Genomic DNA, 25,709 nt, shown 5'->3' with positions numbered 1-25,709 from the left:
CCTCTCCCTGTGGCTTGGGCTTTTCACAGAATGGCGGTCTCAGAGTAGTCTCACTTCTTAATAGATGGTTGGTTTCCTACAGGTGAGAAGTGGAAACTGCTGAGCCATTTAAGGGCTACACATGGAACTAGCAAGCCCTCATTTCTGTCATCCTGTATGGGTCAAAGCTGTCACAGGACTGTCCAGATCAAAGAGAGCAGAAATAGACACTACCTCTTCATGAAAGGAGTGCCTATCATTAATCAGCCATGCTTTTATTCTCCAAGCTCTGTTATTCCAGTACAGTATTTATATAACTTTTCCAGAGAATTTGCCTTCAATTTCCTGACGTTTTGCTAACTTTCTGAGTTAAAATCAGGGATCCATACATATAGATTTATTTACACAACTAGCACTATTTACTGACTAGTGCTGGACAATAGTAGGGAAGACAGCTATTAATCAATCATATAGTTACTGCATAGCAATTAACAGGTATTTGGAGGAATAGAATCATAGACTCTTGGCCTGGTATAATCCTCTTATTTTATAAGAACTGAAACCCATTCTTATGAAGGTGGGCTGATGAGAGTAGAGAAAGGTGCATGCTATCCTTTGCTTTAATTAAGTCATTCTCTAAACACCTGAATTGACAATTCAGCAATAAAAAGGTATGTCTGTCTGCCGAGAGCTCCTCAACTAGCAAGTAATACAGCACTGTGATGAGAGTGGAAATGAGCACAGGTCCACCACAGCCAGCTTAGGGGCCTTGGGGAAGTCTTCTTAGAAGGGGTGATGCCTTCACTGAGTCTTAAAGGAGGCTTAAGAGTTACCCAAGCAGGGATGGGATCAAGCACATTCCAGGTGATAGAACACCATGTGCAGATATCCACGTAAGACAAATGTGACCAGAATGAGGATGTGAAGGGGTGTCTTGCAGGACATGATGAGACATTTGGACTGTATTCTGAGCATAGGAGAAGCCACTGGAGGATTTAAGCAAGAGAGTGTCATGGTCAGATTTGCAGTTCAGAAATACCACTCTGAATAAGAGGGCTGTTGCAATAATCCAGAAGACCAGTAATTATATTCTGGACTAGGTGGTGGCAGAGTTGGAGAGACATGGATAGATTTGAGACATTTTAGGAAGATTATCTGTCAGAACATGATGGTTGATTAAACGCAGAAGCAAAGGAGAAAGCTAAGCTAAAGATAATGTTCAGATAACTGGCTTGAGCAGCTCTCAGTGGAATGGAAGGGGAGAAGGATCCTCGGAGGAACATGATGTGTTTCTGTGGGCATGTTGACCTTGGAGTTTCTGTGGGAGAGCCAAACAGGGGTGTCTTCTAGGCAGCTTTGATGCACTGGGGAGATTGCAGGGCCAGAAATGAAGGTCTGGGCATTGTGGGCATTGAGAAGTTATTTGAGCATTGGGCCTACATTAGTTCACCCATAGGAGAGAACATGTAAAGTTGGAGGAAAAGAGAATGAGGCTAGATAACTCTGGGAAACACTAACATTTAAAAGCAGTGGGACAAGGGGTGCCTGGGTGGCTCAGTCGGTTAAGCGTCTGCCTTAGGCTCAGGTCATGATCTCCAGGGTCCTGGGATCGAGCCCCACGTCAGGCTCCCTGCTCAGCGGGGAGCCTGCTTCTCCCTCTCCCTCTGCCCCTCTCTCCTGATCATGCTCTCTCTCTCTCTCTCTCTCAAATAAGTACAATCTATAAAAGCAGTGGAATGGAGGAAGGGAAGGGGGGAGAAGGGACAAAGGAGGATGAGAAGAAGGGGAAGAAGAAGGAGAAACAGCAGCATTAGCCAGGAGAGAGCAGTACCACTGATGCAAAGGAGGAAGCAGGAAGGAGGATCCCGAGGACACGTGTGTTCTGATGCTATGCTAAAACAGTTGTGGATTGATACCACAAGAGCAAACATGACAATTCCCTGGAATTACAACACTGGCAGTTCGTTGTTCTTCATAAGCAAATGAAGCAGCTTCGTTTCATAAGGAAATGAAGGGGGCTTATCAAAGCCCAGGAGCATGTGCATGCACACACACACACACACACACACACACACACACCAGTTTCAACTACAGAGAGATGTTTTTCTTTTCTTCAACATTTAGATTACCTAAAATTTGAAAAGGTTTTTCCCACAATCTATTTCTGCCCCACAAACATACATTTAAGTAAGAAAGAACCATACAAAATAGTTCTGGAAAGATAATATTCCAAAAAGCTCTAAGAAACTGAAAATAAAAAGAATTCTAAAATGTCAGGGCCACAGTAACCTTTGCAGATCATCATAGAACATCACAACTTGCTCAGACTCAAAACATTTATGTAGTATTCTGTACTGTTCAGGATACTTTGATTATCTCATTAGCCGCTAATGTGGTCGTAATGGAGTAGATGACTCTGGCATCAATGGGTTATTACACTGCTAAGAGAAAATAATAAGCAGCATACGAGAGGAATAGAAAGGGGTACAGAGGTCTAGAAAGGGGAAATGTTCCTTGTATGGGAAGGGGTGGGGGGAAGAAAAAGCTGAGCTTTGAAGAGCCAAGAGCACTTACTGAGTGCTTATAGCACCCCCGTTACGGAGGTAAGCATTTTTTATATGTTATCTCATGTGTAGGACTTGGGTGTGTAGCATGGTGGAAATGGACATTTTACACAAAGGCAGATGGAAACTTTGGTATTCATCACGATGCCTGGTACAAGAGCACAACACTATTAATATTAGGGTTGATCATTAATTGAATACTTCATGGTGCCAGGCACAATAAGAACCTTTGTCCATGCTATCACATTTCAGCCTCAAAACAACCTGGAGATTAAGGTGTTATAACTCCCACTTTACATATAGCTCTCATTTACATATAAATTTAAGTGAGTCACCCAACTATGCTCCCACGAATGCATGCTCAACTAAGAATTTTGAAGAGAATGCTTTTAGAGGTATGGGCAGGGTAAAGACAATGAACAAGGGATGCTGAGGTATCCAGAGACTAGCAAAACTGGGAAGCCAGTGCCACCCCCAGGTGTAGATAATTTGAGGAACACCCTTAAGCAGTTCAGCTGACCTGCAGCAAATTAGCTGCTTCTTTCCAGAACACGGGGGTTAGGAATTCTAACTTTGCTGCTTTCCTTGACATCTTTACATTAAACACACCTGTGATGGTCGGTATGTTGGATCTGTCAGTACGTTCGACAGCTACTCTGATCAACGTTCCAATGCCAGGAAACACTTTGAGAAACTGGATAAAGTGGATGGCCCTAAACACAGCCTCCTTATACATGGAATATTGCCAAATACTCTTTCTGAAAATGCTGAATTGACCTTTTTTTTTTTTTTTTGCATCGTGTTTTTTAAAAAACGTTCAATGGCATGTGCTTAAAAGTGGGTTTTGGGGGGCGCCTGGGTGGCACAGCTGTTAGGCGTCTGCCTTCGGCTCAGGGCGTGATCCCAGAGTTACGGGATCGAGCCCCGCATCAGGCTCTTCCGCTATGAGCCTGCTTCTTCCTCTCCCACTCCCCCTGCTTGTGTTCCCTCTCTCACTGGCTGTCTCTGTCTCTGTCGAATTAAAAAAAAAAAAATCTTTTAAAAAAAAAGTGGGTTTTGGAATGTGTGCTGTTTATTACTTCCGTGTAAGTAGTTATCAGAACCCATCCAGGAGCTGGAATCACCCAAAAGGGGCCACCAGACAGAAGCTATGATTATACAAGGGTGTGAATGTTGTAGAACCCATGAAAAAGTAGGAAAGGAGTGAGAGGAATAAATATGTTGACCTCTTTCTCACTTCTTGCCCTCCAATCTCTGGTAATTGCCTCCCACTGGCCAAAGTCAACAATATGGGATCCCAGGTGGTGCAGTCCATGCAGATCAGTCCTCCAGGGCTTAGAGTAAGGTAAACAGTGAAGCACAGGTCTAGGCACACCAAGGTTACGCAACTAGAATGCAGGAAGGCCAGGAGCCAAAGTCAGGTTTTTTGTGCCTTAGTCACTGCTTATATATATTCCTCTACCATGTACATTGTAGGTACTTGGTAGGTACTTGGTAAATATTTGTTTAGTGAATGAATTACCAGATGAAAGTTGAAGAAACTGAAGTTAGGAGGAACACATCTTGACTTTAGAAACCAGAGCCCTGACTACCCTGGAACCATCTTCTGGTCTATAACCTACTGCCTGCCCATTCAACCAAACATCATCCACTCCTTGGATGTCAAGGAAACTATGTGACAATGGGTGTCTTCCACTGTAAACCTTTTTTGCCTCAAATTTAACGATTATTATGTGGGAACACTCAGGACTTATTGTCAGAATGCATACACCTGGTACTTACTTGACCCAGTATTTCTAGCACCGAAATGGATGAGGACACACTTGAGCTCTCATTCTCTTTTAGGGTTCCGACCCCCATCCCCAAATACCCATTCCCCAGTGAAAGTAAATCTTGAATCTTCTAAAAATAGAGTAAGAAAGGACTAAGGCAGGAATCTCTATTTAAATCCTGAAGTAGTTACTATCTAAAATTGACTCCAAATGTAGATACCAGCAATAGTATCAATGGAAAGGAAAAGTTACCTTTGTATCAGTGTCCACCCAGGAGAATAGAAGCAGCTCTAGGTATTCCAAATGGAGGAAATTTAAACAGGGAATTGGTTATAAAGATCTTAAAATGTGTGGAAGAGCAAAAAGGGCAATTTGACCATAATAAACCCTACATTATTGGTGCACCTGAGTGGCTCAGTGGTTAAGCATCTGACTCTTGATTTTGGCTCAGGTCATGATTTCTAGGTCATGAAATCAAACCCCGCATTGGTCTCCCCGCTGAGCATGGAACCTGCTTGGGATTCTCTCCTTCTCCCTCTGCCCCTGCCCCCATGCATGTGTGCTATAAATAAATAATAAATAAATAAATAAATAAATAAATAAATAAACCCTACATTATCTTCATGACTGCAACCCCAGTGCCTAGCACAATATGTAGCATGTAGTAAGGGTTTAATAAATATTTATCGAATCTATGATTACATCTGTGGGTAAGATTTGGTCTGTCACCCTAGGAAAGCTATGGTTGTGTTGGAAAGCATTAGGATACCTGTATGATTCTGATAATTCAGTGAATATGGATATGTGGTTTGACCTTTGGTAGGAAATCACATTCAGAGCCTTCTGTTCACAATCTGTCAATGGGTAATATTTATTGAACATCTGCTAGGTGCTAGGTACTATTCTGGGCATTTTTCTAAGCACCTTGTATTACTAACTTAACCCTCATAGCTGGTAACCGTAACCTATCATAGAATCCATGATAATGGATTCATCATTTCCCATTTTACAGATGAGGATGAAACTGAGGCAAACAGCTTTTAAGAAATGGGTCTAAGATCATACAAGAAAATAGCAGACCCACACTTCCACCCACAGAGTTTGGCTCTAGAAGCTACCTTGAGTCTCCATCCACACCATTTGTCTCTTCATTGCTCAAGTGAGGAAAGCTTAACCTATCTTTCTACCTTTATTTCCCATTTTTCCCATTGTACTCTAGGGCAGAACCCTGCTGCCTGTTTCTGTGACCTGTTACCTCTTCTTTCTGGGCCCACGGAAGACTATTTCGCAGCTCTTCCCTGTGATTACTGCAGCTGTGACAGCTCCAGCCAGAGGAATGTGAGCAGGGATGACATGCATCATTTCCTGGCCTGGCCTGTTAAGCCTCTCACACATGGTGCTGTATGTTCTTTCTCTTTCCTTCAGCTTTAGAAAGGTAAGCATGGTGAGCTTGGGTGCCATATTTTGTAGTGTTGGAGCCACAAAATGGAAGAAGGCTGGATCCCTGCATGTTTCTGGGAGAAGAGTCAGGAACCAATCAGGACCATCTGTGTTAGACTTCAAGCGAACAAGAGATAAACTTCTACTAATTTTATGCCACTCTATTTGTTGAGGTTGTTTGTTGTAGCAGCTAGAGTTATCTCAACTGATGTATATGTGAATTGACTTGTTCTGTTATCCCTGGAACATGTGTCTGGCTTTTGCACATATTTTTCCTTAGAATTCTCATTCTCTCCCTCCAATTATTCACATCCTAAAAAGTAATCAAGTCCTAAACCAAGTCCACTCACCTCCAAGCAGCTCTCTTCCACACCCATCAGCCACAATGATCTCCCTTTCCCTCAATTCCTGTAGCACTTTGTTGTCTATGCCTTTCATGTGCCCTTGTCATAGCTTCAATTTCGGATGTCTTTTTTTCCCAGTGTGGATGTAGCCTCTTCAAAGTCAAAGATCATGTTTTTATGCTTCTTGTATGTCTCTCAAGTATGTAGTATGGTGTTGTGCCTTGGGAATTTTCAATAAATATTTGTGGGAAAAATGAATTTATAAATGTATTAAGCTCAATAAAGTCTATTTTCCTAAAAACAGTCCTTCATTACTTAAGCAGGAAGGCACGTAAACTATAATTTACTGGAGCTGGTGTTCTTATTATTCTTTTTCACCGACATAAACATTCTAACACTTTTTGACAACTGCTTAGAGGAGACGGAAGGCATGCTTATCAAATTTCAGATGACACAAAACTAGAGGTAATAAATAATGCACAAGATGACAGAATCAAAACTAGGCAAGTGGGAATGAAGCAGACAGATTTTAATAAGGATTACTACAAGATTAAATTTTTAAAAACCAACGGCCCAATTTCAGTATGCAAAGACATGGCTAACAGAAAAAAAACTTTCAAGTTTTAATTGGCTGCTGGGCTGATATGAGCCCAGAGTGGTACATAGGACCCCACTCAAAGTTAGGCTCAGGGCACTGAGTGGCGGCAAAGTATTTAGGCTCTAAAAGGGCATTGGCATGAATTAAGGTTGCTAGGTAGAGGCCAGTTGGAGGTGGATGGAGCCTTGATGTTGGGTAAAGGGAAGAACAAAGTCCCATATTTTAGCCAGGTAAAGCTCAGCACATGGGTTGCCTTTCAGCTGTAGCATTAGTGGGAATCCCTGTCTGAGGTCACCATTAAGTGATTTCTGCCACTAAGCTAGTACAGATAGGGCAGCCTGGGTCCCCTGAGAGTTTTGCCTCAGAAGTAGAACAAAGTAGGTCTTAAAGTTTTGTTATTTTGATTTTGGCCCCAATCTCCTATGTCACGGTCTGAGCTGTCCTTCACTTAAGACCCCTCACGTTTGAAGCTGAGAAATACTGTGTCACCTGACATTTACATTCAAGTCACCTTGAGTCAGGGGAGAGAAGGCAGATCACATCTTCTCTGGGCTCGGTTGGGACAATCATTCCAGGATCCTCAGGTAGATCTGCTCCTAGAAACCCACAGTTCCTAAAAACTGGGATCAGAATTCTGGCAAGAAGCCTGTGGCCTAAGCCTTGGCACTCATCATCAAAACAGTGAATACAGTCTTAGGCGGTGTGAATAGAAACCTAGCATCTGAACAAGGGTCCTGCTGTCATCTGTCACGACACACAGGAAGAACTGTTTCTATTCCAGATACCATGATTAAAGGGATATAGGACAACTGGTATGTGTCAAAAGGAAGATGATCAGAATGTTGGAAACTAAACCACTAGTTACTTTTTGGTGGTTAAGGCTCAAGGCCTAGAAGGGGTCAAGATGGTGGGTGGGAGGGTGGTGTAAGCATAGATATGAGAGCTGTCTTCAGATAACATGAATGCAATCTTGTGAAAGAATACGAGCTTGTTAGGTGATGCTAGAAGACAGAATTTGGACCAATGGGTTTTAAGGCCAAAATGAAGATTTTAAGCATTATAGCTCTTCAAAAGTAGAATATGCTTTCTAAGTAAGAGAGGTTTAAGATGTTCGAGTAAAGATCTTATGATTGTCATATATGTTTTAGCTGGAATTCACAACCTTTGGGTGGGAAGTTAGAGGATTTCTAAGGTCTCATTCAAATCTAATATTTAATCGATCTAATCAATCTTTAACTTAGAAATGTGCTACAGAATCTGAGGAATCTGAGGAAAGAAGATTATTACCTGAGATTATTTTGGAGTTATGGTTTGGTTTTTGGAGTGGATCTTCTCAAAAGAAAGAGAATGCTTGGATTATTTAATCTGCCATATGTAAGGGGAGAAAAATCGGGCCATTAAGAAGGGAAAGGCACTCCCTGAGGTGTATGGAAAAAGAAACATTCATCAAATACCATGGGAATTGCACTGAGTCTGTACAGGCGTGAAGGGAATGCCAGGGAGAAGGTTGGAAATCTTCTTTCCCAGTGATGAGAAGTTGTGATGCTGTGTTTGTCTGACACGGCGCAAGGGGAGCGCTTGTCTATAGTGGGGAAAACACGCTTGCTCTTTGCCTCCCTACATCTGCGGGCCCCGGAGACAAACACACCAGAATCACATTGTTCGTGACAACTGATTGTCCTTGAAATACTGTTTCTATACCTCTATTCTACTCTCTACGTGTGTTTTTGGACTCTTCCTCTTTCTCACGGATGGGAAGAAATATATTCTTTTTATAATCTCTTGTCTCACTTGGGGTGAGAGGTCATTTGCAGACCTGGGTAGGAAAACAGATTCTCACGCTAGGAACTGGGGATGGTACCACGTGCTGGGCAACCTGGGACCAAGAGAGTAGGGAGAGAGGTCAGAGTATTTATCCACAAAGGAATCATCCCACCCTTTGCCTCTTGACCACCAAGAAGTCCTCCAGTCACTCTGCTCAAACCACTGCACGCTCTTCATGCTGTTCCTGTGCGCCTTGGGGTCGACGTGAGGTGTGCACCTGCGGCGGAATACAGGTAACCTAGGGTCCGGGTCCACCGAGGTCCCCCACCTGCGCACAGCTCTGGCGCTCACTCCTCGCGCGGAGGTCGCGCGGTGCTCGCCGCTACAACTCCAGGGTTGGGCGCGCGGGTTGCGCGCGGGCCGGCGCCGGGAGCTCTGGGCATGCTCAGTCGTTCGGGCAGGGCTCCGGGCGCGAGCGGGGCTCCTTCTGCACCACATTCATCTGCTGCCAAGGGGAGCCGCCGGGCGCTCTCAGGCTCGGCGCGCGCTGCCCGCGGGAGGACCCGGCCGCCGCGTCCCCGCCGCTTCCCGGAGCCATGGCAGCGCTCGGCCACCCCGCCGCCTTCGGCCGGGCCACCCATGCCGTGGTGCGGGCGCTGCCCGAGTCCCTCTGCCAGCACGCGCTGAGGCGCGCCAAGGGCGACGAGGTGGATTTCGCCCGTGCCGAGCGGCAGCATCAGCTCTACGTGGGCGTGCTGGGCAGTAAGCTGGGGCTGCAGGTGGTGAAGCTGCCAGCCGACGAGAGCCTCCCCGACTGCGTGTTCGTGGAAGACGTGGCCGTGGTGTGCGAGGAGACGGCCCTCATCACCCGACCCGGGGCGCCGAGCCGGAGGAAGGAGGTAACTGCCCGCCCGGCGACGCGAGGGGCGCGGCCGGGGACGCGCACCCGGCCCTACCCCGCCCCCCGCGCCCGAGTTGCCGGCGGAATCGCGGAATTGGCCCCTCGGCTAGTTCAAAACTTCTCATTTGGGGGAGAGGGTGTGTGTGAGAGGGAGTCCAAGAGAGAGAGAAGTTCATTGTTCACGCCTCCTGGTTGTCGGCACAGCTTGGGTGCCTCCAAGACGCCCCGACTGAGTGTGCTTGTGCGGACTCCAGCAGGTGGGTGGGGTGGGGAATCCATCCCACAGGCATTATTTGTAAAGATTAAACAGTGATAAAGACAGTGCAACTCTGAGCGTTTCCCAGGGAGCGGGGTCAGAGGTTTGCCTCTCCAGGCAGGGCGAGGGCTGGGGGTGGGGGCGGGCAGCGCTGGCTGGTGACACTGTAGCCCCCAAGTCCTGCCTAGGACTCGGAGCAGCGCGAGCCAGATGAATGAACCGAGTGTTGGTGCCCACAGACCTAGGGCGTCCCGAGTTACTTTTTAGTGGTGGCGTGTGAGTCCGGCAGAAAGGGACGAGTGTCAGGAGAGTGGTTTGCTGGTGAGCTGTGAATACGTGTTCATGAATAGGCTAGGTGTGAAAAGCTGTCCTCGGTGTAGGGTGTTGGGCGTGTGCATCTGTGTGTTTAATTAAAAATGGTTGTTTCACAAATTCCATGATTTTTACTCTATGTTTTTAAACTTATAGCAATTAGAGTTTTTTGCGTTCTCAAGGGAAAGTGACTACTTTAAAATATCGCGGCTTTGTAAAAATGGCTGTGATAGCTTTAAACCCAAGGTAGGTTAGTGGGGAGAGAGAGAATGTGTGAGAATGGATTTTAAAATGCCATCTGGCCTGGGTTCCCCTTATCACCAGGCTAAAAGCCCAGGCTCAAGAATCTCCGTTTCTATTGGCGTCAAGTGGCATTGCAAGAAAATGGTAGTTTCTTTCATATCTAGACGGGTTAGGGATTTCCCCCCCTATTTTGTCTTTATTCAATGCACATTGGAAATGCCTCATAGAGCTTATAGTTAAAATAGGCTCATTCTACACATGCTTCACTACTTAGTGGACAGAAGCATACATGGGCTGAGAGAATAAGCATATTGCATTTCTTTCTTACTGAGACAATGCAGCTTTTGTTCACCCTACCTTAGCAGAAAACAAAAAGAGTAACAGGTCTCATTCTCTCTTCCTTGTATTTCCTTTGCCACACCTTTGAGTCATTGAGATGGCCCACTCTATTTTAAACTGATAAGCATATAATCCCATTTGAATACTTTCTAGTGTGTCCTAGGCCGTATGGAACAACTGTGGTTTGTGCTTAAAAGAGTAAAAGAGATTTCAAAAACCCTTTCAAAATGGTAGTCTTTGATGAGGGTAGTCCAATTTCCTGTCGAGAGACTGTCGCACGTTTAATCATCCATTTCATTTTATTCCTAAAATAAAACCTTCCAAATTTTGGCCTTTCTGAATGTAAGTGGGCAGTGATCTTTCTCCCCTGTCAGATTTTGAGGCATACATTTTAAATTGGCTTCACTCATATCAATCTGGTGACCCCCTGCCCGATAGTGTGGTGGATAGGAACACCAGACTGCATCTAATTCTGTGACCTTGGGGAGTGTCTCTGGCTTCATCTTTCTCACCTGAAAAGCCGACATAATACCTATTTCATAACGTTGTACTAAATTTATTAATCCATCTGAAATTTATAGGACATTTCATGAATGATGGTTGTTATTAATTACTTAACAGTGGGTGATGGAAGATTTACTTCTTTTGAGCAGTAAGAAATCTACTGTATACTGAGCTAGTTACAGTGACATTTCCCCTTCCCACAGTGAAGGGGAGTCATCTTCTCACTTTAGGATCCATCCTACTCTACTATGTAGCACTTCTTCACAGCTTGAGCTTCCTACAGGTGCATGTTGTCTCCCAAAAACGCCTTTGCCATTGCACATGATCTGAATCAGCAGAGTAACAGCCCTTCCAGCCGGAGAGAGAAATACGGGGAGTTGTATTGGATGGGGTACTTCTGGAAAGCAGGGCTATGCAGGGTAACTAACACTCTTTGAAATCTCTCACAACACCAGTTCACTGCCTTCATTGTTGAGTGAATAAATGAACAAATGAAATGCTAACTAACTAATATTAACAAGTTGATAATAATTACTTCAAGGCCCTGTTTGGATTATATCTACTTTTCATGTGACATCCGCTTCCCTAACTGAAATTCCACAGCAGCGAAGGCATTTATTTTAAGAAGATTGCCCCCGATCTCCTTGCCTTTTGTCTCCTTACTGTCCATTTCATTCTTCATTCTGTAGAGTCCAAGTCTCTAAACTGGTCTTTCTAAAATTTAAATCTGATCCTGTTCCTGCTCTGGTGAAACTTCTTGAAGAACCCCCATTAAGCTTGATAAACTCATTCAGCTGGACTTCCAGGTTCAGCTGCTTCCCTGACCCTACCCCAGATGCCTCCCAACCCTTTGGCTCAAGCCAGTTTCTTTCACGAAAGCTCACCATGCTATCTTTTCTAGGGATACATTTCTCCTTTGTCTGGAACGTTCTTTCTCTTTCTTCTTCTCCCTTTTACCGAGCTGTTCTATTCATGTGTCACTTCTCAGCTGACTGTTATTATTAGCTAATCGCTACTCGGTGCTTGCCATTTGCAAAACATAGTGTCAGATTTATGACATGGATTTCCTTGAATCCCCACGTCAACTCTTTGAGCTCAGTACTGTCATTATTCTTATTTTAAAGTTGATGGAACTGAGGCTTAGAGAGATTAAATACCTTGGCCAAGGTTATAGATTGGAACCAGTGAAACTAGGACTTGAACTCAGGTTTGTAGAACTCGAAAGCTCTAGTTCCAACCACTGTGATACTAAACAGCCAAGTATAGGATTGGTCCTCCTTTTATGAGCACTTGTAACTCTCTGCACTTCCTTCTATGGTATCTTTTATACCATATGATAATGGCCTATTTTACCTTTCTGTATCCCCCCACTATTATGAAAACTGTCAGGACAAGGATCACATCTGCATTCCTTAACATTTTATTCCCAGGACCTTGCACACAAGAGTCATGCAGCAAATGTTTTGTTGAACAGGTGTGTCCATTACTTTAGATCAACCTTAGGTTTCCCTGTTTATGACATATTTGGTGTTTAGCAGACATTCTCAGTAGAGTCCCAAAAGTTTCATTACAAGTGCAGGTGATTTATAACTGTTCTGTTTTTCTCTTCCTTTCCTTGTACCTGTCTCTGTCTCTTGTTATTTTGCTTGTTTTTATAAAAATCCTGAAAAATTCCTTTATCAAAACATCATGTTATATTTAATGACTTTTCTTCCTTGGAAGAAAAGACTGAGAACTGAACTCAAAAAAGTAAACTTTCTGTGAAAGCCACAATGGGGTCTCCCAAGATTAATAAAACACAGGTGCTGTATGCAGGAAGCTTCAGTTTTAGTGAAGAAAACTGTACAGAGTCAGCAAATTATGTTAATTGTCTCATAACTCTGTGTCTTCATGAATAGGAATATTTTAATGTTTAATACTTTAAAGACAAATTAATTAGCATTGAGAACCAGTCATATTTTAAATGAATTCAGCTTGATTTTAGAAGAAAAAAAAGTCAACTTATCAATGTCAACATTCTGTAAACAAATATCTAAGAGCTAAAGTACGACAAGTGACTGAGTGTGAAGATTGGGTTTTAAAAATTAAAATTTTTGGATAGGTTATACATTTCTGCAGTACTAAAGTCAAAAGGTTCAAGAGGATAGATAGCCAGTGAATGTAAGTCTCCCTACTCTTATACCTGACTTACCCTGTTCCCTTCCTTAGGGGCAACTACTAATACCATTTTCTTGATTTTCCTTCCAGAAGGTTTTTAGTACCTAATAAATGATTAACTGGTGAAGGTTACTCAAGCAAAATTATAAAGTAGATCCTGTGCCCTTTTGCCCCTCTTTCAGAGTCATTTTGTCCTTTCCCAGGTACCAGGGATTAGTATGTGGGCTATTCTGCTAAGTGAAAAACCACACAAACTCATTCTCACAAGGTGATAATGGTCTTTTTTTTTTTTTTAAAGATTTTATTTATTTATTCGACAGAGATAGAGACAGCCAGTGAAAGAGGGAACACAAGCAGGGGGAGTGGGAGAGGAAGAAGCAGGCTCATAGCGGAAGAGCCTGATATGGGCTCGATCCCACAACCCCACAACGCTGGGATCACGCCCTGAGCTGAAGGCAGACACTTAACCGCTGTGCCACCCAGGCGCCCCAAGGTGATAATGGTCTTAATTATCCTTTCCTGAACCATTGTATTTTAGGGACCTCTTGAGAGAGAAGGCATTGCATAGCACAAGGTAACAAATCCAAAAAGTGAAATTGAACATTGGGTAGGGACATGGAGACATAAATGGAAGGCATGAGCAATACATATTTAGATAGAGATTCCCCTTTTATTAGGGCCCTTACCTGTTTGGACCTACATATTTTAACTCTGTGTTTATTCCTTGGTTAGGCTAAAAGCATAACCCTGTTGATCCCAGAGGCAAGGTGAGCATCAAGACCATGTCTAATGACTACCCAACATGCGCTAAGTAATGTGTGTGTGTGAATTGCAAAAGATGGTATTATTATTATTAGCTCTATTTAAAAGAAGGAAACTGAGGCTCAGGTAACCGGAGTTAAGTAAGTTGCCCAAAGAAGCACAGCTAATAAGTGACAGAACGGAGGTTTACATGAAAATGTGAAGGTCATTTATCCTTGAAGAGCTTGTAGCCAATTGTGGTTAATCATAACAGAACATTAAATCAATACAAAATAACTTCCCGAATCCTTTTTTATGCAACTAATAATATGCAAATCTGAGTTGAATATTAACGAAGTGAATGTTTTATTTCCCTCCTATCATAAATGCGAGTAGATTGTTTTCATTTTAGTTAAATAATAATAACCTGATCATTTACATGAAACCCCAGAATTCCGTTGGCACAATTTGTGCAGAATTGTATCTTCTTTACCAGCAGACTGGATGATTGCTTTTTAAAATGCCTATATTTCCTCAATCTTCTTTTGAACATCAGGTGAGAAAACTGCCCTAAGCCATAATTAGAATTTACTCTTATTCTCACCAAGATGGAAAGTAAATGTGCCGGAGGCTCTTTACATGGCAGCCGATTAGCGACTCTTGATAAATCGTCACCTCCAACTGGTTAGAACAACTGCTCCCTTTCAGGATGTTTCTTTTTTGACTCTACTTGGCCTTGGCAAAAATATGTTTAGAAATTGATATGTCTTGGAAACTGGAGTGCATCTATTATATAATGCAATCTATTCCCATGCAGTTGATCTTGAAAGCCTTGAAAATAAAGAACATAATGATGACTAGGGAGTGACTTCTATTAGATACTATTAGCTGAAAATGAGCTTTCTGCAGATTCCTAGGATCATTAGAGGATCATTATAAGACTAAGAAGGCAGAGATGGATTCAAATATGCTGGAAATTTGTTTTTGCATGTATTTAAATTCTTGTTGAGCTCAGATTTCTTCAAAGTTAGTTTTATTATAGTAATGGTAGGTATCCATCCATTAATATAAGCCACAACACAGAAGAGTCCACTTAAGACTTTTGAACAAACAGATTTACCTTCTTTTGCTTTTGAATCATACATAAATTATTCATGGCCTCTTATGAATCTCAGTATAAATTTGGAGATGCATATTTTAAAAATAAGTGCTGGTTATTGTTTATTTTATGGGCATTTGCTATTAAAATCTGTAACCACTTGAGAAAGCCTCATTTTCTAACTGGAGACTTGGATACACTGTAGCGTTCATTCCCCTACTCAAAGGGTATCATGATTAAAGGTAAAATAACAGAAATTTTAATGAAAGAAAAGTTTCATTCGTACCTTATACAGAACACAGTGTATTGTTCATCCCAGATAGTCAATAAATATTTATTTACCAAAGCTAAATCCCCGATGTTCCATCAAAATGCTCCCCTGACCTTTGAAGTTAGCTTTTATTGCTTTCCCTAAACTGATATTAGGTATTAAATCTGTTAGGGTCCTCAGGCTCATTTCATGAGCAGGCACTTTTCATTCAAATGGACAAGCAGGAGTCATCTCAAACAACAAATGCCGTTTAAAAATGTGTGCCTGTAATGCCATCCTAGTTCCCTTCATCATTGTCAAACAATTTAATAATGTACATTGTCTTCCTGAAGCTGAGTGCTAAAGGAGCCGTAGCATCACATGGAGAGAATAAATAACCAGACTTTAGACTCCTGTTTCTAAATGTTTAGGTCATCCAAGCAAGTGTGACCAGAGAAAACAGCACAGCAGAGTACAAAGATGAAAGTACACATTATTACAGGGTTGGTTTAATTTTGCCCAACAAATCAATGTGGGCAAACCTGACTTAGTTTATATTAGCAAATTAAAGAGAATACAACTTTTAAGCTGCTTTTGCAACTGGATGGGCTATAGGGGTAAATTGTCATTATCGCGAAGATGAATATATCAACATTTTACTTGGTTTGAATATGGGTGTTTAAATAAACCTTTGCCTTAATGAAAAATATTTTGCCTTGATTTCTTTGTTCTTGTTTAAGAAATATGAAAGTTTTCTAATTTGCTTATGGTACTAATTATGAGTGTCATGATTGCATTAAAAATGACTGTACTTTAGAAGGTAAAGGAATAATAGTCGCATCACTCCTATAGGTTGGTGCGTTCATTTTTTTAAATTTTTATTTTGTTATATTAGTCACCATACAGTACATCCCCAGTTTTTGATGCAATGTTCCATGATTCATTATTTGCGTATAACACCCAGTGCACCGTGCAATATGTGCCCTCCTTAATACCCATCACTGGCCTATCCCAATCCCCCACCCCCCTGTTTGTGCATTCAGCACCTGTCTACTTCATGCCAGACTCAATGTTTGGTGCTAGGGAGACACAGCTGAATTAGACAACACTGCTGCCCTCAGGATCCCACAATTCACTAGGGAGGCAGACTGGTGGCAGATGCTTGCAAAGGGGACAAGAATCACAACAGGTTTCTGTCTAGTGTTATGGAAATTCCAGAACTTCTCCGAAGAGGAGAATATTGAGCTAGAAGTAACCAGGAAAGGAAGAGAGGCAGCCTTCCAGAGACAGAGAGTACTGTAAAATAGTCCAGTAAAAGTAATTTCATTAACGTGGAAAAGGATACAGGATTGAGTAAAGCCTGCCTATGCCCTCTCAGAGCTCTGAGGTTTTGGTTCCCTGGCTCCACATTCACCAAGAGCACTCCATCCTTAACTGTAATTCCTGTTTGGGGCCTAAAGGGATTTGACCCCCTAGCACACCTTGTTCCTAATTGTCCACTCCAAGTCTGAGACTTATTTCTTGGGGTTGCTAGAATGCCATTTGGCAGGGGCAATAATTTTTCCTCTTTGGCCCCAAATTTGCCACATTAGGATGTATCAGGTAAACCTGGCCTCCCATAGTATACAGTTATATATAACATTATCCATGTCAATGGCAAGTAAGAAAAAATTACTTCCTCTTTGCTGTCAAAATGTGTTTTTATTCACAAATCTTTCCATCTTGGCAGTAGACATTAGTGAATCTCACACTAATCTAAATCAAATACAGCCTAAAGTAAGCATACATGTGTATTCATGGGTTAAATTTTGTACGTGCTGCAGAAGGCAACATGGTAGGGGTATAATACTATTGTAGGGATCAGGGGACACTGGTTTCGATTTTTTTGTAGCAATATGAATATCTAATATTCTTTCCAGCTTGGAGATGCTGTGCTTTCTTTCTGGATCTCAGGTCATGTTGGGATGGGACGTGGAGGGTGGGGAAATAAAGGATAAGGAGATGTGGAAAAAATGATGGGGCAATGATAATAACTTACATTTGTGAGACGGGATTAGGTTTTGATGAATAAAAAATACTGGATTTTATTCAGCCTGAAACATTATGCTTGTCCTACTTAACTAACCAATCATATGAGCTCATGCCTTGCTAATGATAACTCATTGTGAGATAAAACTGAATTTCCTAACTCTATTTCAAAAGCTCAGCTTACTCAGCCATTTATAACATATTTAAGTAATTTTTTGTTTAGAAAACTTAGATAAAAACCGCTGGAAGAGTATAACATCCCTAGACCCATATTCTGTCTGTCATCACATGACTTTCAGTGTCTGCCCCTTGATGTCTCTGTGGTAAATGTGAATCAATGGCTTGAAGACATGGAGAGCAAGTGAATGTGGAGTATATACTGGAAGTTGTGTTTTTATTAGCACTAAAAGTCTCAACTTGTCCGTGGCAGTTCTTTCTTATAAACCCTCCGTACATATGTGTTGATTTCTATTCCTGGCACTAGGATTTGAGTTTTGTTTTTAAAATTTTGATTTTTGTCTTCCAAAACTGCATAGTTATTTTTCTGAATAAAGAAAAAAGAGATACCCATTTAAAAGTAGCCTTTCTGTAGTTAGCTATGTATAATTTAAGATTGTTAACAGTAAGATATTGATGTAATTATCGTTAAAGTTTGGAGATATGCTTGTGGTAAACTTAGACATTTTTTGTCTGAAATTATAAAGATAGCTGAAATTAGCTAATTTAATAATATTGGTACAGTTAGAAGATGGTAATGGAAGAAAAACACATCCATTTTATTCTCTTAATTATTATTTTTTGGTTCATATGGAACATTTTACAAAGAAAGAATAATATAACTACAGTTTGGCTTTGGGTCATATTTTAGGCCACTTTGATATAACATTTTCCAATTCCGGAGTTTTATATGGAGAAATTTAAATCTAGGGCTTTATTTTGTGGTTCTCAAATCATTTTGCTGTTGCTTTGGGTATTCTTCTAACTTTCTTTATGCCCTCTTAGTCCTTCATCAGCTGCCCAGGTTTTCTACCTCCCCTTTCTGCAAAAAAATACAGTGTTGGGAGACAGAGAGACCCTAGTCGCAAAGCGTGGTGATTTCTTCATTTTTATGTTATTCTCAAACTAAACATCTCTGAAGCTTTAGGCCTCCCCTAGTCTCCAGGATTTCCCAGGCCACCCCAAATATGTGAGTAGTTCAACAATGAATAGAGCACAGCTTCAAGACAAGCCTTTTTGTACAGTTGTGTGTGTGCATGTTCTCAAACTGCTGCCCTCCACCTACCACAGAGGGGGCATGAAATCAATTTAGTGGGTCATGACCAGCCCTTTTATTTTTATTGTAACAGAATCAATAGAAAATGTCAGAGTGCACTGCAACTTGGTAAGATAAATATAGTGTCATGAAACTTTTTTCATTTGTATACATTTGTGTTTCTATGTATACTTATTATGTATATAAAACGTTTCTTACTATAGGTTACTGCCAAAAAAAAAAAACCAAAAAAACCCCCAAAACCGTGAAAACCCACTGTATCTCCTTTCAACTGGATTGCACCTCTCAGCCTCTTTATAAAAATTGTGGAGGACCAATATATACAATGGAATATTACTCAGCTATCAGAAAGAACGAATTCTCAACATTTGCTGCAACATGGACGGTACTGGAAGATAATGCTAAGTGAAATAAGTCAAGCAGAGAAAGACAATTATATGATTTCTCTCATCTATGGAACATAAGAACTAGGAAGATTGGTAGGGGAAGAAAGGGATAAAGAAAGGGGGGGTAATCAGAAGGGGGAATGAAACATGAGAGGCTATGGACTATGAGAAACAAACTAAGGGCTTCAGAGGGGAGAGGGGTGGGGGAATGGGATAGACTGGTGATGGGTAGTAAGGAGGGCACATATTGCATGGTGCACTGGGTGTTATACGCAACTAATGAATCATCGAACTCTACATCGGAAACCAGGGATGTACTGTATGGTGACTAACATAATAAAAAAACATTAAAAAAAATTATGGAGGACCATGCCTGTTGTCCTGTCGGGATCTGGGAATCCTGGCCAAAATCCGAACTGTTTCTCTATGTATATCAAGTCATGCTTGATTTCCATTTACCTAGGTTGGAAGGGGAACCTTCTGGCTATTTGGAACCCTGTCCATCAGGGGCGGGGGGCGCAAAACTTAATTGAGGAACATGAGGAGGAGTAAGACTGTCAACCACCATTTGCTAGAAGCTGATTCTACCTCTCCTTTGGTGACATTCTAAACCGGTTGAGGGAAGGTTACATTGATTAAGACAGGCAAGCATAGTTTCCATTGAACTGGCATCTTTTTCGCTCTTTTGCAGGTAGGCTCTGTGTGGCAGTACAGAACTGAATCACTGAGCAAATTGCATCCAAAGGGATTGACTCCTACATTTTCCTACCACCAGCCTCCAGACGGAAGCTGAGATCTGCAGTGACCCCAGAAAGCCAATGTTAGGATTTCCATTGCATTTGGGGAAGGAAACTCAGAACACTTTCTTTTCTTCAAGGAATCCCAGATGTGTCAAAACAGAAAATGTCCTGAAACATAATTATAATGTTCATGCCATTCTCAGACCACCGCCTGAAGGCCTAGAAGGGACCTTGAAAATCACTGGTTTCACCATTTTTCCTTCACACTCTGTAACACTAAATAGGTGTAAATCCAGCCTTTACAGAAGAACGCCCAAAGGAAATTTAATTTTCTTCCCCAAGTAACCCATTTTAGCAATATTTGTTAGTGTTAGTGCTAAGTATGAGTTGTTTGAACTAACATATGGGTTGGGCTTCATTCTGACAAAGTGTATCTGACTGGTTAGTAGCAAGTTAGTCTGTGATTACAGGGAAACAGAACATCTGCTTTTCAGTGGTAGCCCCCCTTTGCACAGCTGAGCAGAGTGGAGTGTACGCTCTCACACCTGCTCTTTTGTCCCCCTCTAAAGGAGTGCTTTGAAGATTTGAGTAAGGGAGTAATAATAGAGGCGAACAGTGTGGCTGTGACTGGAGAAATTGTGTGTTTGTAGGAAAGGGGCTTGGAATTGTGCATCTTGGGGCTATATCACATGAGAAAAAATGGGTAATACATCTGTCATGTCCATGACAGCATTTTTCTTTGTGAGCACTGAGCTGAATAACTGAAGCCTCTGAGTGATTTGCAAGAAAACTGAGGATGAATATTGCTTCTAAACTAGTCCCCAGAGAGAAGCTTCTTGGTGAGGAAGAGAAGGAATAGGGATTTTTTGAAAGTAAGCGCAGAAAAACATACAAGATATAGCCCACTGGCCTCAACATGGCTGAGGGCTCAATTATGATTCGATTCACGCTCCCTGAAACACTTGCCTGCCCTGAGGTCAGCCTAATGACTGGAAATTCTGCAAATGTAACAGCTACTGTCCCTTGGACTGTTTTAAACACACACACACACACGAGTTTATATACATTCAGCATCTAGTTTGTATAAAATCAGTTTTCTAACAATGCCTTCCTTGTGGATAATGCTTGGTAGTAATGCAGATCATAAAACTAATTAGAGGGATTCTTGAGTTACATTATTTTGGTGTACCACTAGCCAGGAGAAATATTTTTTTAAATGAATTCTGCTTTTTCACTGGACACTTTCAGCCTGTAATCACCTCCATGTTACCCTTCCTTCCTCTTGATTTCACCCTTTTTTGGAGCTGTCAACGGAGGAGAAAGAGTATATGCAGTTCCTGGAGCTTTCTTNAACTATTCCTTGCCTTCATTTTTAAAGGATTTTTTTTTTTTTTTTTTTAAAGATTTTATTTATTTATTTGACAGAGATAGAGGCAGCCAGCGAGAGACGGAACACTAGCAGGGGGAGTGGGAGAGGAAGAAGCAGGCTCATAGCGGAAGAGCCTGATGTGGGGCTCAATCCCATAACGCTGGGATCACGCCCTGAGCCAAAGGCAGACGCTTAACCGCTGTGCCACCCAGGCGCCCCTCCTGTAGCTTTCTTACCTTTTTTATTTTCCTCCTGTTGAGGAGTTCCCGTAACACCATGAATTTTTCCTCATATTCTGGATAGTGATTTTCAAACTACAAGTTTCAACTCATAAGTAGATCATGAAGTCCACCTGTGGGTCCCTCTGCTTTTTGTTTGCTTTCTTGTAAATGAACTAGAATTGAAAATAGCAGAGCGCATGCATTACCCATAAGACAGCCAGGTATTGTTTCATTTATATACATACACACATATACATGTTCCCTTGTGTGTTGTGGATTGTGATGTGAGGTGTATTTCTTGCTGTGGGTCATTGCCATTGAAATCTACTTACCTAGGAGACCAAGATAAAACTTAACTAAGTACTGACATTAGCTTTTATTGATATTCTGCGCTGTTTGCAGCAACAATAGAATTTTGACATGTGTCAAAAGCACTGACTTTCACTGAACAAATAGGCAGTTTGTCTCATTTTATTACCTAGTGGGAAGGTAGAGCCACTTGTCTAAATGCAGCAAAATACAGGAGATGGAAAGGAAGAGAAGAAAGGCAGTATAGGTGGTAAGTTTGGGGTTCTTCTCAGTAAGTATCAAGTAAGTATCAAGGACTCCCTCACATAAATGCTATAGAGTATTTCCATATACTTAGACATGATATCTTCATTTGTAAACCAAATTATGTTGATGTGTTATGATAGGCCAGGATGGTACGTATTCAGAAAGCACACCTGTTATTAAAAGGGCCACATTAGAGCCCAGGACATTTTTATGTTTTTTGACCCCAGCCTCATTTCCACTGATTCTACTTTCCCCTGCTCCCCACTAATCTACCCCCTGCCTCTTCAGCTTGCCCCACTCCCAATTCCATCAACCCTTGAAGTGCCAGATCATCTCAGGTGCCTCAGTCATTGTCACTCCCAGCATGCACACCTCTCACACAAAGTCTGGTACCTAGAGACCCAAACTCCTCAGGAGGCAGACCGATTCATGTGACATTCCTTGAGCTGTGCTTTCTCTTCCTGTCCATTGCCTTCAGGAGTGGAAAAGGACAGCTATGAATTCAAATTATGGTTCCACTGCTTATTAGCTGTGTAGCTTTGAACGAGTTGAGCTTCGGTTTCAACATCTGTAAAAATTGGGGTGATTTTGACAATCTATATCTTTGTTACATGCCTAGATCCATTAACTTGTTAAAGTGCCTAGTAGTACTGTGCGCAGAGTAGCTCTTCTGTCAGTGATCAATCCCTCCTCTTCTGTTGTTATCTGCTTTTTGTATTTCTAGAGAGCAGTATTCAAGACCCTAAGGATGAGACTGCTTTTCTCTTGCTACTTCTCACTGTGGAAACTAAAGACCTCCATCCCTTCGGCTTAGGCTTGCTGCCTGTAGCCTGCCCAGACATTAAGACTTTGCCTAGCAATTGGGATCCGTGGCTCTTGTATTTTGCACCCCAATGCTGGCTCCACCTGAAACATGCCAGGAGGTTGGGAAGACCTTTAGAACCTCTGCTTGAGACTCAATAGGCGCCTGGGCCAGTCCCCCAGCACCTGTGTGTGCTACTATGCAGGCAGGTCTAATGGGGGCCCTGGCTTTCTCTTCACCTCACTTTTTTAGGAATAAGTCATCCTCAACTGAATCAGAAGATACTGTTCTTTCTATAATTCTTTTTCATCCCCTGATCTTCTAAGTAAATGAATACTTAGAGAATCTCTGCCTTTAAATTTACCATTTGATCTTGAGCCAGTCATTATTGGGTGTTTAGATTTGAATTTGTACTTCTAATATCTTTATATATTTAATGTTTTCTATTTTTAAGAACTTAAAATTTTTTATTTTATTTAGTTTTTTCTTTATTACCATTTTTTATTGAAGTATAGTTAACATAAAATATATTAGTTTTAGGTAATACAACATAATGAATCAAAAAATTCTATACACTACACAGTGCTCACCACAGTAAGTGTAGTCATGATACATTATTACAATATTGTTTTTATTTTAGTATAGTTGTACACAATGTTACATTAGTGTCAGGTATACAGCATAGTGATTCAATAAGTCTATATGCTACGCTATGCTCACTGCAAGTATAGCACCCATCTGTCACCATATAGTGTTGTGATTCTCTTGACTGTATCCCCTATACTCTACCTTTTATCCCTGTGACTTACGCATTCTGTAAATGGAAGTCTGTATCTCCCACTCCCTTTTACTCATTTTGTCTGTCTCAGACCTCTTTACTGTCCCCATTCTGGCAACCATCAGTTTGTTCTCTTTATTTATGGTCTCTTTCTGTTTTGGGTTTTGTTTTTTTTTTGTTTTGTTTTTCATTTGTTTTGGTTTTTTAGGTGCCACATATAAGTGAAATAATGTGGTATTTGTCATTGTGTGACTTATTTCACTTAGCATAATACCCTCTAGGACCATCTATGTTCTCATAAATGGCAAGATCTCATTTTTTATGTCAGAGTAATATTCCATTATATATGTGTGCATGTGTACATATATTTATGTACATACATGTATACACACACACACCACATCATTTTTATCCATCTATTGATGGACACTTGCGTTGTTTTTATGTCTTGGCTGTTATAAACTTGCAATAAACATAGGAGGGCATATATCTTTTTGAATTAGCATTTTCATTCTCTTTGGGTAGATAACCAGTAGTGGAATTACTGGATTATATGATAATTCTGTTTTTAATTTTTTGAGTAACCTCCATACTACTTTTCACAGTGGCTGCACCAATTTACATTCCTACTAACTATGTAACAAGGATTCCTTTTCTCCACATCCCTGTCAATTTTTGTTATTTTTTGGTCTTTTTTCAACTACCATTCTGACAAGTATAAGGCAATATCTCATTGTGGTTTTGATTTGCATTTCTCTGATTAGTGATGTTGAGCATCTTTTCATGTATTTGTTGGCCATTTGTAAATCTTCTTTGGAAAAATGTCTGTTTGGGTCCTCTGCCCATTTTTTTTTAAATCAGATTATTTGTTTTTATGGTGTTGATTTGTGTAAGTTCTTTATATTTTGGATATTAATCTGTTATCAGATATATCATTTGCAAATATCTTTTCCCATTCAGGAGGTTGCCTTTTTGTTGTTGTTGATGGTTTCCTTTGCTGTGCAAAACCTTTTATTTTGGCATAGACCCAATAGTTTATTTTTGCTTTAGTTTCCCTTACCTCAGGAGACATATCTATAAAATTGTTGTTAAGGCCGATGTTAAAGAAATTACCGATGGGGCGCCTGGGCTAAGCGTCTGCCTTCGGCCCAGGGCGTGATCCCAGGGGCCTGGGATCAAGCTCAGCATTGGACCCCCTGCTCAGTGGGAAGCCTGCTTCTCCCTGTCCCTCTCCCCCTGCTTGTGTTCCCTCTCTCACTGTGTCTCTCTCTGTCAAATAAATAAAATCTTTAAAAAAAAGAAAAGAAAAGAAATTATTGCCTATGTTTTCTTCTGGGAGCTTTATGGTTTCAGGTCTTGCATTTAGGTCTGTAATCCACATTGAGTTTATTTTTGTGTATGGTGTAAGAAAGTGGTCCAGTTTTATTATTTTGCATGTAGCTGTCCAGTTTTTCTAGTGTCATTTGCTGAAGAGACTGTCTTTTCACCACTGAATTTTCTTGCCTCTTTTGTCATAGATTCATTGACCATACAATCATAGGTTTATCTTTGGGCTCTGTTTTCTGTTCCTTTGTCTATATGTCTGTTTTTGTGCCAGTACCATACTGTTTTGAATACTGCAGTACTAGATCTTGGAATGCGGGATTGTGATACCTGTAGCTTTGTTCTTCTTTCTCAAGATTGCCTTGGCTATTTGGCAACTTTTGTGGTCCATGCAAATTTTAGGATTATTTGGGCACCTGGGTGGCTCAGTCAGTTAAGCTTCTGCCTTCGGCTCAGGTCATGATCCCAGAGTCCTGGGATTGAGTCCCACATTGGGCTCCTTGCTCAGCAGGGAGCCTGCCTCTCCCTCTCCCTCTGCCTCTCTCTCTGTCTCTCATGAATAAATAAATAAAATCTTTAAAAAAAATTTAGGATTATTTATTCTAGTTCCATGAAAAATGCTGTTAGTGTTTTGAGAGGGATTTCATTGAGTCAGTATACTGCTTTGGGTAGCATGGCCATTTTAAAAGTATTAATCCTTTCAATCCATAAGCATGGAATATCTTTCAATTTGTTTGTGTCATCTGTAATGTCTTTCATCTTATACTTTTCAGAGTACAGGTCTTTTACTTCCTTGGTTAAGTTTATTCCTAGATACTTTATTCTTTTTGCTACCATTGTAAATAGAATTGTTTTAATTTCTCTTTCTACTACTTTGTAATTAGTGTATAGAAATGCAACCAGGGGCGCCTGGGTGGCACAGCGGTTAAGCGTCTGCCTCCAGCTCAGGGCGTGATCCCGGCGTTATGGGA

General features: G+C 41.3%; 1 protein-coding gene across 2 annotated transcripts in view; it reads left to right on the top strand.

Moving 5' to 3' along the window:
* Positions 1-8,861: 8,861 nt before the first annotated feature.
* The window catches only part of DDAH1 (dimethylarginine dimethylaminohydrolase 1), a 140,375-nt gene continuing 123,527 nt past the window's right edge, over positions 8,862-25,709 (top strand). Inside the window, exon 1 of one of the 2 annotated variants that reach the window (XM_034653812.1) lies at positions 8,862-9,360. In XM_034653812.1, the coding sequence (XP_034509703.1) occupies positions 9,058-9,360 (303 nt within the window). In that variant the 5' untranslated portion in view covers positions 8,862-9,057. The remainder of the gene's footprint in view (positions 9,361-25,709) is intronic. The other variant, XM_034653811.1, reaches the window with a different exon arrangement.

The sequence above is a fragment of the Ailuropoda melanoleuca genome, chromosome 2, assembly GCF_002007445.2.
Source record: "Ailuropoda melanoleuca isolate Jingjing chromosome 2, ASM200744v2, whole genome shotgun sequence".
NCBI lineage: Eukaryota > Metazoa > Chordata > Mammalia > Carnivora > Ursidae > Ailuropoda > Ailuropoda melanoleuca.
Note: the sequence above shows the minus strand (reverse complement) of the source record. Positions and strands in the feature narration are given on the sequence as shown.